The sequence below is a fragment of the Chaetodon trifascialis genome, chromosome 9, assembly GCF_039877785.1.
Source record: "Chaetodon trifascialis isolate fChaTrf1 chromosome 9, fChaTrf1.hap1, whole genome shotgun sequence".
Lineage (NCBI taxonomy): Eukaryota > Metazoa > Chordata > Actinopteri > Chaetodontiformes > Chaetodontidae > Chaetodon > Chaetodon trifascialis.
The window spans coordinates 21,625,172-21,644,490 of NC_092064.1; the positions used below are offsets into that span (position 1 = coordinate 21,625,172).

The window sequence follows — 19,319 nt, forward strand, 5'->3', positions numbered from 1 at the left end:
TACTAAATCAAATAACACGTTACATAACAGCTAACATTCTGCAAATCACTCACAATCACACGCTGGATTTTATCACAAGTATACCATAGAAACGCAGCCCAAATATAAATGTGTGACATGTTAAAACAGCTGTTCAGGCTGTTTAAGAGCCGTGATCAAAACTGAGAAAACAATTCTGCTTTGAGCTTGAATGCTATACTGTGAATACTGACGTGCTTTGTGGTACTTGAAAACACTGTGACATATTTTTGAATGCAAACGGGCCTTTTTACAATTTTGTTTCTGTCTCCTGTAAACAAGTTATAACCATATACATTGGTTTGAATCACAGGCAGACTTTGCATTTCTGAGATACAAATAAGATAAAGGTTAAGGAAAGCTGTAAATACACTTTTACATCGTGTCTTAGAAATCTGTGGTTCAGTGTCCATGCCAACTATCATAAGACATACAGTCTTTTGACTCAAATGACTTAAAAAAAAAAAAAAATAGATAAATAAAAAAAATTTCTATATTCTTCCATTGTTTGGTTAAGTATTAATTTTTAGACCATAAAAGGTGCTCACATACAGCTAAATATGTTGGAGCCTTTAAATATCCATGCATTGGAAAAGGTTGTTTGCCTGTAAGACATGACTGAGGGCTTACATACCAATTAAAACCACTACAAGGGCATCAGGGCGGAAGATGGACTGTGCACAGACAGGAAATGCCTGTGCATCATTGTGACAGGCATTGATCTTTAAAGTCAGCATACGCTTCTCCTTTGGACCAGTCCTCATTTCCAGTCCTTCACCAAGCCATCATTAAATCACTGATTGGAAAAAAATGTTATGAAAAGATAAGCAGACTTGAGCAAAATGTAGATTTCAATGAAGGGCTAAGCACACTTTTTTTTTTTTTGCAATAGCTGAATTTTGCACAAAAATAGCTGCATCCTCTGTAATTAGGCCTCTGCAGCTGACATCAAAGGGACCCTTCTAAGATTCAATTAATGTTTTTTGTCTTTATTTTCTTTGCTCACATTTAGCAGCTGATTGGGTTCCCGCAAACAAACAGAAGGTGGCAGTGTAAAACCAGGCATGAGTCAGTACATTAGACACACTGAGAAATAAGACAGCACCATCTTACAGGAAAGTATGAACAGTAATGATATTCACACAATATGAAGTCGATTTAGTGATACTTCAGAAAAGCTGTTATTATATAGGGATTATATATGTATTTGTGTATTATAGTACATATTATATACAATGCAATACATCTTCTTAGTCACAGAAAACATTAACTGGTTTTAAAAACTATGTTACAGCAAATGAATGTCACATACTGATGTGTGTCCCCTCTAAATACAACCTCTGATCCAAACACTAAAACATAAAAAGGGCAAAACAAAAGAGCTTGTGGCCCTCTGTGAGTCCTCCTGCACCATCAGACCATGCTGCTGGCCCTCCACCGCTGCAGTGTTGGTAGTATATGTTGCTAGGCAATCCTTCCTCTGTTGCAAAGGCCCTTCTGGCCGCCCTTTGTTACATCTCATTGAAAACAGTGCGTTTCCATTGTTTCACGGATGCAGTGACGCTAGAAAGAAATATTCTGTTTTGTAATGCTTTTTTTTTTTTGCTTGAACAGACTCAAGCAGCTTCTTTTTTGTCACCATTTCAAACCAAGGACATTTGCATCACAGCTGAATGTGATCACGGGGGAAAAATCCGTGTCGAAAATGTTCAGCTCGTTCCAACCTCAGTCAGTCGAGGTGAAGCTCATTCTGAGCCAAACTGGTGATGCCATCACTGTGAGTCATATTCCAGGTGTTGCTTATTGACACCCTCATTTCCTGTGGTGCGTCGAAGAAGTCGCCGGTTTGTTTGCATCATTTGCAGCGTGAATGTATATCTTTCACGATATGAAGAATGCAGTGCTGTTGGTTTTCCGATTTAATATCCACTCGTCTATCCAGTCTGAAACCCATGAGCCCTGTTCCCGTAAGCTTGACAGACAGGTCTAACAGCAACCGAGCTATTTAAGGTGTGCACCGTGTTGAAGTAAGCACAGGATATGAAAGCATATCAGCCTGCATCATTATGCAAAATACAGTGAAATGAAACAGCACATTTCTTCGACATAAAAGAGGATTATAACACTCAGGTGCTGCAGGTTGAATAAATGAAAGAAGTTTATATTCTTTCTCATAAACGGCGACGTCCAGAGATTGCCACTGTATTATCGTACCGATAAGATAAGTGTTGTTGGGGTTTATTAGTGCAAAATGTGGACAAAAGTCTCATAGACAAGAAGAAATTTTTTGAAAAAGGTGATTATTTTTCTACAATCTACACCATCTGCATAATGCAGGGGTGGGCAAATTCATTCCACAAAGGGCCGTGTGGCTGCAGGTTTTTTTTCCAACCAAGCAGCAGCACACCAGACTTGACTCATTTAATCAACTGATCTCAGTCTTCAGACAGCTCATTGGTCAAACTGTGTGCTCTTGGTTGGTTGGAACAAAAACCTGCAGCCACACGGCCTTTTGTGGAATGAATTTGCCCACCCCTGGCACAATGTATTTTACATACTAATGTTTTGTTTATTTTCCCCCCTGAAATTTACTTAAATTAAAGGCAATTTCCCTCAAATATAAATAAAAAAGAAAAGGTAGCTCCTCTAAAGCTTGAATACATTTTCTCCTCTTAGCACAGACTTCAGTCACATGTTCCACCTGCAGCCTGCCGTCTCTCAGCTGCTGGATTCTGGGAGTTATAGCAGAGCACAGAGCACACAGTCTGCAGCAGATCACCCACCAAATTTGTTCTTATCATTGCAGAGAGTTCTGCGACGAACCCACAATAATTTCATGTTTATCTCCACTCAGACATTAGGGGGGACGTTAGAGAACATACAGTGTGGAGAGCTGGCATTGGAGCTCGTATTGGTGCGTGCTAATGTGAGCTATTGTAATACACGATCTGTGCACTCCAAGATAAATGATGGCACTCCAAGCCGAAGTGATTCAGAAATGCTAATGTACACTTTGTATGGCAGCATATTGGTCATAATTGTAACAGTTTCTTTGATGGATATTCTTATCTCTTATAACCTTCTGAGTGTCAAAATCCTGCTCTTTGAAGGTCCCCTCAGAGCTCCAGAGCCCCTTCCTGCAGCTATTATTAGTGTGCATGTAAAGACATTTTCTTTCCTGCTAATATTTCTGCTGCTTATTGTTCTTTTCCTGCTAACGCTGTAATCAAATTCCTTCTTTAAGATGTAGTCCGCATCCCAACTTAAAACTGCAGAGATTCCTCAGGATGTGTGTGTGTGTGTGTGTGTGTGTGTGTGTGTGTGTGTGTGTGTGTGTGTGTGTGTGTGTGTGTGTGTGTGTGTGTGTGTGTGTGTGTGTGTGTGTGTGTGTGTGTGCTATTTTTGGCCTCTGCTCTTCAGAGTTTTATTTTGCATGCAGAAGATGCAGCTGGCACACATTCGTCTATAGCTTTCATTAAAAAGCTGCAGCCAAAAAAGTGTCAGCGGGGCTCCTCGGAGCAGGAGTGGGACTTTAAGAAGCAGCTTGAGGTTGAGATAGGGAAGCAGCTCCAAAATTCACAGACATGGCAATCAGATAGAAAAAGCTGGCGAATAAAGCAGGAGAGGATAGAGTTTCACATCATGGTGGCTGAAGGACTCAGAGATGTGTGCATTAAGGTGGGATTCAGAGGGGCTCCTCTTCAATTTCTTTGAATTTACAGCATGAATTATTTCCCTTCAAAACCTTTTTTGACAATAATCACACTGAGATACACTCCAGTAAAAAAATTAGAATATACACTTCGTCATGTGATTCCATTTAACTTGAATCCTGATCGTTGTTGGCCTGACAGACATTTCAGTACATTTTTCTTCTAATTAGGTCAATAATCATCCAACACCCTCAGCATTGTGCTGTAAATATACAATATGTCCAACCTAATTAATTACTATTTGCTAAATCACAGTTCATAGCGCATGCAGCAGTTTCTTGCTTTCATCATAAAGCAGAACACTGACGTAAAGCGATTTGTTAAATTACAATTTTCTCATGCTACATAATAATATCTCATAACAATTAACAGTCATTAAACACTGTAAGATGTCAGTAGAAATGCATACTTTGAAAATTTGAAACTTCTTTTTAATGCTGAATTCATTTCACAGCTATAGATACTAGTTACTTTGCAGAGTGAGATTCTCCCGAAAATCTATGATCTCCTTGTAAAACAGAAGTACAGTAGTAAAGTAGTTGAGTTAGACCAGCTAGACTTGGTACAACATGAAAATACTTCTTACAGGGAATCCACCAGTAACGATAATCCAACAGTAATATGTAATATTAGAGCTCTGAAGTGCATTTTGCTGATAATGCTTTTGTATTTTTTACAATGCTTTTTAAAGTAAAAATTTGAATGTGGGACTTTTACTTGTAATAGAGTATTTTCATACTTTTACGCCAGTATAGCGCCTGAATACATCTTCCACCACTGCTATTCTTAAATGATGGAGTCTTATTTTATGAGATTATTACCTTTTAGCGGGCACATCCATTACATTCAAATAGAAAACTGACCCTGCAGTAGCCTCATTTTAAATGCTGTTAACCCCCCTGTAAATAAATAGATTAAGCTTCAGCAAGAGCCAGGCTGCCAGACGCTTATACACAATAATTAATTATCTGCTGAGTCTCTTTCACTCTATGTCTTTTATAATTTGCTGTCAGGATTCAGTTTATCTCTGTATTGGTTTACGCTCAGTTTGAGGCAGTGCTTGTGAGGCCAAGCCTGCCTCTAAGTGTCAATATCTCAGAGAACATGAGATCCGGATTATGTATCATGCAATGACCAGCACTCAGTGGTGGAAGAAGTATTCAGATCCTATACTTAAGTAAAAGTAGCAATACTACACTGTGGAAATTCTCCATTACAAGTAAAAGTCCCGCATTCAAAGTAAAAGTGCTCATTATTTTGATTGGAACCTGTCAGAAATACATCATATTATTGGCTGATTATTGAATCTGTGTGTAAGCTCAGTTGGTTGATGTGGAGATAATTTTAACAACAGTCATAGTGGAGTAAAAGCACAATATTTTCCTCTGGTATAAGGTGGAGTTGAAGCTTAAATGGCTGCAGAGCCTGTTGTACTTCATGGTGTTACCTGGCGCTGACCTCTTGTGTACCATCAGGTGATCCAGTCATGTAACCAAAATGGTTATTTGACCTGCTTGTTCCCAAACTAAGAAGTTCAGTGCAATGATCAAACAGAGCGGTGATAGAACAAACATCAATCATCTCCTCCCACAAGTTAAATAAGCAGCCAATTCATCGAGTGAGGTGAGACTTCAACTTTCTTCAGTCTATCAGAGAGATTCTCATTCAAAATCACCTAATTTGGAGATACATGGTTTTCACTGGATGGGGAGAGTGTGAAAAACTAAACTGTAATCTGAAAAGTAACTAGAAACTAAAGCTGTCTGATGAAAGTACAAGAGTTGCCTCTGAAATAGAGTGCTGTAGATGTATTTGTACTTAAGTAAAAGCAAATCTACTCAGTTACATTCCACCACTGCCAATCACATGTAGTAGGTCCATTGTCATGTCAGCCTACATACTGTGGGTATGATGGCGTATTATATGGTTAAATGTGTCACATGTTTGTGCATCGTTCAGGGCTGACAATGCCAGTACAGCCCCTCACCTTTAAAAAAAAAATTTTTTTTAAATAAAATAAATAAAATTCATACATTTTATGATTGAAATTACAGGCAAAGACATTTAAATGTGATTACAGTCACTAAATCTGAGTCTGAGCGAGCCGGTAAATGTAATCACTGAGTACAACTGTTAGCAGGTTATTAGCGACAGTTTTAATTCTGCTGTAATAATAACTCTCTCCAAGAAACAGTCTAACCTCGATACAGCAGTATTAATCTCTTGAGAATAGACTGTACTGATCAGCTGGCTGGCAGGCTGAATCCATGTGCGTTGCCAAACACTGCAGAAAGTTCCTATATTGGTCGCAATGGGATTAAGTCTTGGAAAGTGATCACAAGTCGAAAAACAATAACAGACTAAGTATGCCCTCTCTGACACACAGATGGATTCTCCCCTCGGCCACAGAAAATTGAACTTATTCTTTCTCGCTAAAGAACAGAGTTTCAGTGAGGCTAAATGGCACCAGGATGCTACAGAGCACGTCACAAGCGTCAGAAATTAGCAGGCAGCGCATCTACAGCTCAATTAGCACCGTGTATTAATAGATTTCACAAGTAAGCTGAAAGATGGCGTGATGTGCAGGAGAAACTTGATGATTTCAGTGTGATAAAGGGGAGCGTGCAGCTTTAGATTAAGACGTTTGCTTATTTGTCACATTGCGTAACTGCGCTGTTGCTTGGAATATTAATAACTGGGTGTATTTAACCAAGGAGGAGAACTTTTTCTGTACACCTGTAGAGATAAATGTGAAACTGTGGACATGGTGCGCGTGACGTCCAACTGATGTCTACATGTCTTGTCTCATGTCATGTCATGTCTTCATGTTTGTAGGTGGGACACAGTTGAGGGAGTGCAGAGACAGAAAGTGAAGGCTAATTCTGAGGTGAGTCAGATTCTGTTGCAGTTCAGCGTGCCAAAAAAGATGAAGGGTGGCGCTTCGCTAATCCCAAACGTCCCCCACAGATCCACCCTTCAGGTGGGTTGTTCACAGACTCCACTGATGACCAGCGAACATGACAAGTGATTCTCATCTGAGGGGAAGTGCAGAGAGTCAAAGTGACTTTTTGAGGCCTAAAGCCCTCCTGCCGACGCAATGCATGTGTCATTCAAATCTGTCTGAGGGAGAGAAAGAGACACAGCCGAGTCTGTGAAGCAGACTTGTTTCAGTCCTGGTTTTAGAGTTCAAATCCCATTTTTACCTTTAAATGACACTGCTCTGTCTCTATCAGCACTTTAAAGGCAAATTTAGACGTTGTATCCAGCAACAACAACAAAAAAAAAAGTGATTAAAACAGTAAATTAACTAAATGAGACTTGCTTATGCAGTAGATTTCACATACTCAGGTTATGAAAGTTTGCAACACCTTGCTCTGAGTCGCTGAGGCTGTTGATTGCTTTATTAAGGTGAAATGTGTCAGTGCTTGCGGTTGACGTCAGCGCCAATAAAAGAAAGAAAAATTAGCATTTTGTGTCAGATGGTCGGATGAGACAGTATATGTGGAGGATGTCATCTTAAAACATTTCATGCTGCAGCGTCACAATTCCAAACAAATGGGACCACAAACCCATTTTTTAAGGGTTAGTTTGGCATCAGATTTCACCGGGACACATGGGAAATCTCTCAAGGTCTCCTGAATCTCTGCGTCTCACTTCAAAAGCAGCTGTGATGTACCATTGAGGCTATAATTAAATTATGAAACGCTACAGAGACGCTCGCTTTTCATAAGAGCCATACATATTCTTTATTGATTACTTTAGGCCCCTTCTTTTATTTTTGGCCTCAGTTATATGTTGTTCAAAGCCAAATGAGATACTGTTATCTACAATTTATCAATATCCGCTCACAGCATAGCCTCATATATGAGGATTCTTTTCCCACTGTATCTGTTTTTGCTCTATATATCGTACTGTATTCATCTACCCCTCACTGTTTATTCTAGCACGATCCAAACTTAAAACTTTGTTGCACTTCTGGTCAGATGCTGAACTGCTTTACATTGTCTCAGTACATGTACTCTATGCAATGACAATAAAGCTGAATATATTGTAATCTAATTTACAAATCAAGAACATGCATGTGTTTACAACCGAAGATTCATTCCATTATCATTTCATTTTTTTTAATAAATAAATTGTCAGAAAGTAGTACAAAATGTCCTGATGGTATCTTCAAATTCCCACTTTTACCCAATCAACACTCCAAAATCCAAATATATTTTCTTTACTAACATTTATGCCAGAGAAAAACAGCAAATGCTCACATTTAAGAAGCTGGAATGAGCAAATGTTTGCAATTTGTGCTTGAAAAAATGCTTGAAACATTAAACTCATTATCAAAATAGCTGCCAATCAATTTCCTGTTGGTCGACGACAATTAATCAACGCATCATTTCAGCTCTAATATTGACAATTAAAAACTGAATACCCAGAGCCGCAGCAGCTAATCTGCAAATGTAATGACTGATCTAGATTATATATATTAAAGTCCAAAACCCCAGATGATTACAATTAAAGACTCATTTCATTCACTGTACTGTGTTGCTGAAATATTCATGCACACACAGAGGATAATTTTTCTAAAAATACATCTTGATTGTTCTTATATGATGATATCATCATCTGCTAAAGTGGACTACAAAATGATGTTTGTAATAGGTTAATTTCAAAGGTAGTTAAGGATAAATATCTTATTGGTACAAATCACGTCATGGACAAGTGTTAACACATCATTTCTCAACACTGTCCTGAATAATAAGGACAAAACATAAAAACACTCACAAGTAAAACAAGTGTTTTGTCTGGTGCATAAAGCACTGCTGACCATGAATTATTCTGAGACTATGAGGACATACAGAGCTTGTAAAACACCATAAAGAGACATGCAGCAGAACATCTGCTCAGCAGCTGGCGTGCACGACATCTTGTTTGGTGCAGGCAGGTAAGTCAGCTGCAGGCTGACTGACTGATGCTGCATGGGGCCCTCAGCGTACACATCCATATGTCTCTGTCACTGAAGCATCTGAGTCTGTGGGAGCGTTTGGGCCGTCGCTTAGTCAGACCGATGTATGGATTCACACCACATGGGAATAAAGGAACAGTGCCGGAATTCACATGGGTTTTGGTTGAACATTATGGATTACGAATGCCATAAACGCATTATGTTCCCCAGTTATTAACATATCCATCTGCTGCTATGAACATAAAGTAAAGACATCAAAGAGTTCCCTGCTCACAGCAGTGACAGACTGAGAAGATCCCACTGGACAATGACCCTAAAAATAAACCAATGTGCTGCACTTGAAGAGAAATATCTTTAAATTTTTCATTCTATTATTTTTGGTAGTGCACCTGAAGGACAGCATATACAGAGAATCGGATTGGACCTTGTTGAAGCACTTGCCTGAAGGGAAATACGCTGTTTTCTTTGTTGAATGCTGCTTAGAAGAAGACTAAACAGTAACTTTTAATTGACTGCATAGCCACAAAAAGAAGAGGCAAAGCAGTAAAGTTAACCTCTCTCTGGTCTTTTTAGTTTCAGATCCATGGAGCTTTTTTACAGTGCATCCTTGTAACAGCTGTGAAAATAGTGGAGTGGACACACAGACCATGAATGGGATAAATCCTTTTTCTAATCACCGAGAGGCTGCAAGTTCAAACATGAACATGAAACTCAGTGAAAGAGGAATCTGATTAATCATGCGTTTAAAGGAGGATATGAGCGTTTTCTGCAGAAAATAATCCCACAGTTGTTGTTGTGGACAGCGGCTCTGGTCCCTGGTGTGTTTAAAATGTAGAAACATTTCATGTTCCTCCCTGCCCTTTGGTAACACAGCCATCCCCAGTCTCCCCCAACAGAGCAGCGAATAACAGTTTGGTTGCGTAACAGATTATCTTAACTGTTCTTATCTTTTCTCTACCCGCGCTTGTACTAAATCTAATTCTATCATGGCAAAGTCTCTCCTGTGGTTTACGACGCAAAGGCCATTATGTCACGAGTGTGTCACTGTGGAAACAGACTTTACGGCTCGTGCTTCTGATGGTATAAGCCTACAGCGTGTTCTGGTGTTGTGTCAGCACTTCTGTAACTTAAGGTGAGGGTTGGAGGGGGGCGTGTGGGTAATGTGACCTTGTTTTGTCATGCAGCAGTCACAGCACACTACTGCACACCTCGCCTGACAGTAAGGATCTGATGGATGCTTTCAAAACGCTTGACAGTAACAATTCCTCCGTCTCTGTGGGATTTAAAACATTCTGTTTAGGCACACAGCTGTATGAAGACGTCCTGCCACACAGTGACTGATAATTAGGATCCATAAGTTGTATATACCAAGTCTTCGGCACAGTAAAGCGAGTCATGCGACTCTCTCACAGGCACATTTGTTGGAGGAGGTTTTCTTCTTCAGCTTCAACACAGGGTCTCTCATCTCTACTTGCTTACACTGAAGCATGTACTGGACTGTATGTGGCCCAGCTGGGAGGGAGGGGCTCACAGAGCTTAGTAACATCACTCAGATGTTACCTCATCCTAATCACATCATTATTCTATTGTGCATGAAGCTGGCTTTGTTTTAAAAGTAACGCTTCCAAATCTTTTTGGCTTGAAACAGTGAAGCAATGTGAAGGAAGTTCAAGTTAACTCCAGCTGTTTTTAGCGGCCTGAAGTTGTGAAACTCCCCAGAATTTCACAATCAGAGCACAAACTGGATAAAACTGGATTGTTGTTGGTGTGGCTTTTCTTAGTTCATTGCCCTGTTAATAATCTGGCAGCCCCTCAGAAAACCTGAATAAATGAGTGAGCAAACATAAACAATGTAAATGCTTCCACGCGGCGCACAAGAGGGGGGTCACTGGCTCGTTTGATGGGTGTGAAAATGAGGTGGATCATATGTTTGACAGTTACCAGATCCCAAGCTGACAGCCGCGAGAGCTGTTGAAGCTGTATCCACATGCGCAACAGCGCCATCACCAGAACCGCCAATGAGGGAATATGTTTTAGTGCTCAACCCTCCAGTGGAGTTTCACAGACTTCAGACTGCACGTGAAGCTGCATTCAAGCTGTTCTGGCAGCTCATGATCACCCTGTTGAGACACTTTTGATTAATTTGGCACCTCATCTGTATTTAACATGCGGTGATGCTTCTACAAGAGGACTGCCCATTGAATCCCAGTCAAAACTGAGCCGGTTGCAAAATAGATAGATAAAAATGTCTGTAAATATTACTCAGCAGGATTTTACTGCAGGACTAAAGAGGTCTGCGGGGGGGTGGAGAAGGTCTTTTTTTTAATTTTTAGTCCCCATTTTCGATTTTCTTTGATTTCAGACATGACAGTCTCCCAAAAAAAAAAAAAAAAAAAAAAAAAAAAAACACACAGACGGGAGGAGGGGAGGAGACAGACAGACGCAAATGCCGAGACAAAAATGTGAGAAATCCTGCTGAAGATTTGCTAAATACGGTCCCGAGACCGGCCCTCCTCTCGCATGACAGATCACCTTTAGCGTGTTTATCTCCCAGGAACACACGGCAGCCGGTGCGAGCGCAGATCTGAGCTGATGTCGAGCAGCCAGAGGCGCACAGGCGTTATGATTCCTCTGTGGTCATGCATGTAGAAAACAGAGGGAGTGAATCTGAGGCAGCCTTATCAGCGCTAACCATGTGTGCGCAGTGGGCAGCGCGAGCATCCTCGCGGCCGTCGAGGAAAGCAAAAAAAAAAACCAAACAAAAAAAAAAAACGAAAAAACAACAAACAGGCAGAACTGTGTTGCATCTGTCGCCACACCCATCACATGAAGCCAGACACGGCGCGGTAGCACGGAAAGAAGGAGCGTTTTATGTCGGTGACAGCGACATGACAACAGCCGAGGGCTACGGGTGAGCGACAGATGAGTCACATCCACCCGCGTCCCCCCAGTTTTTCACCGCACATACAGTCAACCTGCACGGATAGCTGGACGCTGCCAACACTGACATGATGAATAGTGCAAAAAACAAAACAAAAAAAGGCTGCGTGGATGAATGGATGATGGGCGGTGATGGTGCACGTGGGGCCAGTTTTAGGAGAGGTATTTAAAGATGTGGACACGTCTCTCTGTCAGTGCGCATGATACTGCGGTTCCACTACTATGGCACGCTCCAACTCACCTTGAATCGGCGCACGGCCGCTCTCCTGTCATTCGGGTGCGGGGCCGTACGGAGAACCAATACACGCCCCAAAGCCTCAATCAGCAGCCAATCCGATGACAGAAGAGGCGGACCTGTGGCTGCATTCTCACACTTGGTTTCACTATGCGCTCGTAAAACGGCTCCGTCTACTACAAACGCGGCGGTGCAGGTGCTCTGTCTCTTCGGGAGAGGATGCGGATGGAAGGACGGGGGAGGGAAGGGATGAAGGGAAACGCCACGAGGAAAGAAAATAGGATATGAAAAGGGGCTTTTGCTAAGAGACCGTGAGGTGCAAGGTCGAATATGAGAGATTGGTTGAACGGGGCACTTTGTGTGGTAATAGCTGGTCGGCAATAGTACTATGATTTGGTATGTGGCCACTCTGATAGCAAGTGTATTCAGCACCAGAGGAACGGCCGCTCAAGGTGAGTTGAAGTGCAATATATCTTGTGCCGCACATAGCATATGATTCCCGCTGTCTGCGTGTGCGCTCGGTGCTGCTTCTTGTAATCGCATGACATTTTTTTTTTTTTTTTTTTTTTTTTTTGGACGTTAAGTCATACGAACTGTGGTTCTATTGCACTCTAACAAATGGCTTCATATCTCTTATGTCACGTGAAAGTTGAGTCCTGGTTAAATCGCATCTGGGGAAACACCAATTGTCTTGAAATGGCCTGGCCCACATGCATGATATGTGAGACGGGATCATTCACACGTCTGTGGTACAAACGCTGCTGTCCAGAATGACTGACCATGGCAAAGATGGCTTGATTGATGTGGCTGAGTGGGTTTCGGCCTGTATTGTGATATCCACGAGGCTCATTTGTGTGATTAAAACAACGAGCAATTTGGAAATAACGTCCCCGATGCTGAGGGGGGGAAAATGTGTGCATTGTATCATAGCAAGCAGTCCCATTTGAGTTCTCCAGAGAGGGGTGTGACCGTCTCAGCCCTCAAGATGGAAAAGTAACTAAATAATGCATTGCGTGTCAGATAAAATGCACTCTTGGATTGATAGAGCCCATTGCTGCATGCTTGGGATTCATATGCCGAATTTCACATTGCACATGGAGACGGTCACTGTGCTGTGTGTGATTCGCTGAGCGCACACAGGCTGCAAGGCTCCCCGCCTGCTGATCCAAGCCGTTCAATCTTGGAATAAGAAAAAAAAAAAAAAAAATGCACAACATCCCTTTTGTTCGGATTTTTCCTCAGTAGTCTGTATTGACCCATGTACTTACTTAACCTTGCTTTTCCACTGGTGTCCAGATGAGGGAGACATGTGCCAGGCTGTCGCTTGGTAACTGATCCCAATGACCCCACATACCCAGTCAAAACTGGTCTGCTCACAGGTCTGGCTCCTCCTGTGATGACAGCCAGCTCCAAGCCCAGCAAAATGCAAAAACTTCCTCTAATTACGCAGGGAAACACGCCTGATTTAGGAACAGGGAACCTCTCACGGGTGCGATTGTTTAAGGCAGAAATTCTCCATTTTATGAAGGCATAGATGTGGCTTAATAATGTCGACTCAGAGGTGTTGTCTGGTATCGGCACTGCACTGACGGTGATTTACTTTTGAATAGGCTTCCAGGCTGCACCGGAGAGTCACAAATCACAACATAGTCTGCTAGTAATTACAAATGAGAGCTGGTCTACTTCTTCTGTTACAGTGTCCCAGAATGTAGTGTCTGGACCCAGTCTGGTGCTACAGAGAAATGCATGTTAACACTAACTGTGTCTCATTTTTCATCCCCTTTTGCTAATGATAAGGACAACACACCCCTCTGTCTTCAGAGTTTCCTGTTTTTTTTGACAATAAGTATGCCATTTTAATGTCTTAAATGCTTAGTTGTATACATTAATTGCAGCATAGTTCATTGACAGTCTGAGGAAAGATGTGTACAAGGTACCAAGTAAAGAATATACACCAGAAAAGAAGTCACAGTACGTCAAATATGAGCTTTTTTTTTCTTCTTCCTTTTTTAATGGTCAAGCTCTGCATTTTAGGAAATAAGCTTATTCGGTGTCGTGCTACTCGAACCTACAACAAGCAGGCTGTTTTAGCTTAGCACAAAGACTGGAAACGGGGGAAACCTAGCCTGGCTCTGTCCCAATTTGTGTAAATCAACCCAGCAGCATCTCCATAGCTCACTAATTAACACATTTATTTAATCCATACAAAATGTGATTGCACAAACAAAAATGTTTTGTATTACGGGGTCTTACGCTGGTGTCTTGGTTTATTTCCTGGTAAGGAAACCAGCTGACACTTTCTAGGCCAATAAACTGTGTTCTTTCACTTTATCTTTTTTTTTTAAAATTTAATTAATTAAACAAGCAAAATATTACATGCTGATCAGTACGCTCAACAATGGTAGGTGTTTGTGCTAAGCTAAGCTAACTGGCCCCAGGCTCCACCTTCATGGTTACAGACATGAGACTGGTATCAGTCTTTGCTGTCAGCAAGAAAATGAATGCATATATTTCCCCAAATGCCGAATTATTGCTTTAAGTCATGGTCGCGGAAATCTTGATACACCTGCTCTGTGATAGCAAGCTGCAGACCACATGGTTTCCTGCTGCAAGCCAAAGGCTGGTGATATGCATGTCAGCTGTTTCAGCACTTACAGTCTCCACTGAGAGCCAGTATGATCCCATCCTGTTGGATTGGATATCATACTAATAAAATGATGGGCCACACCCAACCCTTATCTGCCAATTAGAAAATATTATATCAAAAAAAGTTTGATGGCTTGTCCATTGTCAGGTCTGGAGGTAAGAGCACTGATAACATGATTTAATTTTTTTTTCCCATTGCCTCATGCATAAAAGATTCTGGTCAGATCAAGTCTAGTCAAGGTACCATTCAACATAAATCAAAAGAGATGCGTGAGAGATGAGTCAGCATGGGCAAGACATGTTTGACTTTCCCTAGAGACAATTTCAGAAATGCTTAAATTTCCTGAAACATTTCATGTATAATAATTAGCCTTGCCAGTATTTAGTCACAATTCAATAAGCATAAAATTTCACATTAAGGAAATATTAGGACTATGTTTGGATAAAGCGACAGAGTAACATTTTCATTGAATTAAGACATCACAGTATTGTAATTTCAACTTACACACTCAGATAATACTACATCTTGAGCTGCTTTGAAAGTTAGGAACTGTTACATCTTGAAAAAGGTAAAATATCATAATCTAATATTTCCTTTATAGCACACAGTCCTGCTTAAGCTGTGAATCTACATATTAACACCCAGCATAGAAGACCTGCAGATGATGTTAGCTCTTATGTGATTTGATGCAGGCCTTATTCTGCCCATCCAAACACCTGGTGGCCATAAAGGTGGTGTCATCTGCAAACAGGGCGAGTTTGAAAATGGAAGTGTAAGCACATTTATCAATGTACAAGGAGCGACATATAGTTAAATATTGACAATTTTGATAGTCGAGTCATTATTTAAGTCATTTAGCGAATGAAAATGTCAAACATTGTCACAGCCTGTCCAATGTGGGGATTCACTTGGTCTTTCTCTGTTTAATGACATTATGAATTAATTACATTTGTGTCTGTTGAACTGGAATAAAAAGGAAACTTTAAGCCGTCAGTTTTGACTGCAGCTGTCATGGCTGTTATACGAAGTATAGCTATCTACAGGAACCATCCACTGACACTTGCATTGTTATACTGAGTTGTCTGACAAGTAGAGTCCCAGATGGATGAAATGTTTTCATCTTTAAGGGAAATTGAAAACCTAACTGGATCAAGTTTAGCTGGGATTATTCGTGGTTGGCAGGATGATGCTGAAAGTGGAAGGTGAAGTCTGTGGACAGAATCCAGACATACAAGCCGAGGGTGTCCAGATTTTCACACAGATCATCATCTGTGTTGACAGATTTGCCTGATAAAGACAGCTGAAGCAGCGGATCGTATCCGCTGAAAGGTTTACGTGGCGATTGGCCTTTTGTGCAGATGTCTGTGTTTGGTACATGAATGGCTAAAGAATTCACGTTGCGTTCTTTCTACACAGGAGGCTTAGTGTGAGCAGCATGTTAGCAGAGCAGCAGCTTCCTGTGCTCCTTCTGAGGATGCATTCAGGCACAGTGTTAAGTGTGGGTCACCCGTGTTTTGACAGAACCCAACGCAAAATCACTGTAGTTATGCTTGTAAAGTGGAAGAAAATAGACCCAAAGTGTAAAAGCATGCTTCAGGTCGCGGTTACTCACAAATGTAGTGCAGGTAAAATGCATTTGAAACATAGACACACCTCTGGGGCTTTTTGTTGTTTGGCTGCTGGTGCGTTAGAGGTAAAAACATTGCTACAGTATGCACAGGGTTATCATCACATCATGAGACAGATACAAGGTAAGCCCCCGAGTTCATTTAGGGAATCCAATGTTTTTGCACAATTGTACAAAATGCAGTGTCAGCTGGCACAGTGTTACATTGGCCAATCCAATACAGGCAGGTGCACATCACTGGAGGAAAGTTTTCAATGGCTGTAAGACCCGTCCTCATAGTATTATAAACCACTGTGCGTTGTTTTGGCATCTGATCAGCCTTCAAACTCATGCATCTGTTACTCAAACCAGCCTTCCTGGAGCTCGTTTCTGAAACAATACGCCCCCACCAACGCAGCAAATTGCATTTTTTAAACACAAAGCTGTTTTCAGTCTAAACGTGTGGTTAACAGCCTTGTTCCCTGCACCCGACAAGTTCGCCTGCACCTTGTCAACAATCTCATGAATTTGGCAGTCTTCTTATTCTTGGCGCGCGCTGGAAGTGTTGGGTTTTGCACTGAGCTGTTGTATTAGCCTGTGGATTAGAGAATGAATTAAACTTTATAAAAAGTGGAAAACAAGTTGCAACTTTTGAGAGTGAATATTAATTAGAAAAAAATGAATCCAGTCAATCACAAACTTTTAAGATTATAGAGAGCCGATGCAGTCCACAACTTTCTGACATAATAATTCAATTGTTCATACAGAACAAGGAACCTAATGACAGAAACTCCTCAGAAAATGTAATTAAATAAGTGGAGTCGATGGATCACTGGTTTCAAATGTTTACCTCGTGCTGTCGGTCTCCTTTTACAACCATTTAATCAGTCAGTGATTTACACAGAATAGCTCAGGTATGAGCAATCAGTCACAGTAAATGGACGGTCAAAGAAGATTTCTTGTGCCAAGTGCCCATTGGGGAGGCAACATATGGTCGGGGAGACTCGAGGTTAGTTCAACAAAGTCAACGGTGACTTGGCAACCAATCAAGGTGATGCAAGAGGGACGCTGATGGCAATACAGAAGTAATTAAATGTCATTGGCAAGTGTCGGGGAGTGGTGTATTTGAAGGACTATTTTCAGCTTGACTCGCTGATGGCAGACTGACTCTCCTCTCAGGTCCTGTGCTGGGACTTGGTGTTTCTTAAGCGTTTGTTGAACTGGCTTTGGGCCAGATGGTATCCATCTGTAATTCCCTTCTTGTGAGCCTCCTTCTTGATGTTTCGCATGGATCTGGAGCTCCCTTGTGAACCGTGGCTTGGCACACTTGTTCTTGTCGCTGGGTTTCTTCTGAAGGCGCGCTTCTTCAAAGACGGCGATATATAGGAGCAGACAGTATTTTGTGAAGGTGTCAAAACTGCCACTCACATATCTGAGGCCTCCAAGTAGTGCCGAGGCAGCGTCTGGAAGCCCTCCTACTGTGTCTGGAGTCCAGCATCAGATGGTGGTTCAGAGAGAATGGGCTGTCTTCAGTTTTTGTCTTGATGTTGGAACTGTCTGGGACATTGTGTGAGGCTGATTTCCAGTGAGAATGTGGAGGAAATGTTTTGACAGCAGTGTTTTAATTTGTCTAACATCTGCAGTGTTTTCAAAAGTTTTAATGATACGGGAAAGGGACACGTTTGTCCTCCTTAAAACATCTGCCTCAAGGCAACTCACTGATGCTTTGTGTTATGACTGCTTTTCTGTAATTGTCAAGAAGTCACACACTCCTCATAAGACTGCAACAATTGAATGGAAATGTTTGTTTTCGTGAAGATCTTCTCTTTGTAAAGAGCATTTTTCTGATTGATGTAAGTAAATTCAATTTCAGTTCATGTCAAGTTGTTTGGCCTTCAGTGTCTATAAGAATCAAAGCCCTCTTGAACCTGAAGAGCTCTTGCAGGCCCGGGCAGTGCTGCCGTGTTTACAGCGTGGTGATGGGCACTAAGTGATGCAGAGCCACAGGGTTGCAGAGGTTGGGTCAGTTCTGTTTATAAGCAGTCAATGCTGCAAATGAATGCAGGAAAACATAGTCCTTGAAGAATGCAGTTGGTTGTAACTTCATTCCTGGTTTGTCATGTTTATGGATTTGACATTCATTTTATATATGGTGTCTTATGTATATAACAACTTCAACACATCACACAACTCCATGCTGGAAGGAGCAAGACAGCCGAAAAGATGGAAAAGTTGTGCTTTCATTTTGAAGCTCACACTGGTGTGCAGCTCGCTGTACGTGTGTGTGTGTGTGTGTGTGTGTGTGTGTGTGTGTGTGTGTGTGTGTGTGTGTGTGTGTGTGTGTGTGTGTGTGTGTGTGTGTGTGTGTGTGTGTGTGTGTGTGTGTGTGTGTGTGTGTGTGTGTGTGTGTGTGTGTGTGTGTGTGTCTGCATCTGGAATGAAGAGCAGATGAGATGCCACATTTATAAAACACTAACAGTTCTGCAGTGCATCAGATGCACAAAGCAGTGTCAACTAGCAATGTACACTGCTGAGTACACTGCTGAGTACCTTATGCCAACACAAGTAACCACTGTTGTAACAAGACAAATAAGTACTTGCTCTTTGTAGTTCATGATCGTTTGTTTGCGCACAACATATTTTCTGTGCTGACTAATGCAGTGAATGGATTAATAGCAGGTAGTAGTGGATGGTAGCACCCCTGAACTGTGTGTGACGCAGGTCTGCTACAAGTAAACCTTTACTTAAGTAAAAGTAGTTAAACCACAATGTAAAAATACAACCACTACAACTAAAAGTCCTGCATTAAAAATGTTGCTTCAGTTTATTAGCTGCAAAATATATCTTAAGTATTAAAAGTAGAAGTACTCATTATGCAATCAGAGTGACATTATGTATATTTTACATTATTTCATTAATATTACTGATGTATGAACATGTGAGCACCATTTTACTGTTGCAAGTAGTCGAGGTGGAGCTAATTTTAACTACGTTATTTACTGTAATTTCTGTAGAAATGATCATGTTTTACGAACTGATGTAGATTATTGTTTAGTCTGAAATGGATCAGTAGCTGTCACATAACTGTAGTGGAGTAAAAACTACTGAAATATAGTAGAGTGGCACTATTGAGTAGCATACTCAAGTAAAGTACAAGTACCTCAGTTCTTGTGTAAATGTAGTTCGCCACTTTCCAC

The 19,319-nt window shown here is 41.2% G+C and overlaps 1 protein-coding gene across 4 annotated transcripts in view; it reads left to right on the forward strand.

Moving 5' to 3' along the window:
• The first annotated feature begins 12,027 nt into the window (after nt 1-12,027).
• Nucleotides 12,028-19,319, forward strand: part of igsf9ba (immunoglobulin superfamily, member 9Ba) — a 64,625-nt gene continuing 57,333 nt past the window's right edge. For all 4 annotated transcript variants that reach the window (XR_011602487.1, XR_011602488.1, XM_070970864.1 and 1 more), the window contains exon 1: nt 12,028-12,321. Coding sequence is in view for 2 of the 4 variants with exons in the window: in XM_070970864.1 (XP_070826965.1) it covers nt 12,258-12,321 (64 nt within the window). In the remaining 2 variants the exon portion in view is untranslated. The remainder of the gene's footprint in view (nt 12,322-19,319) is intronic.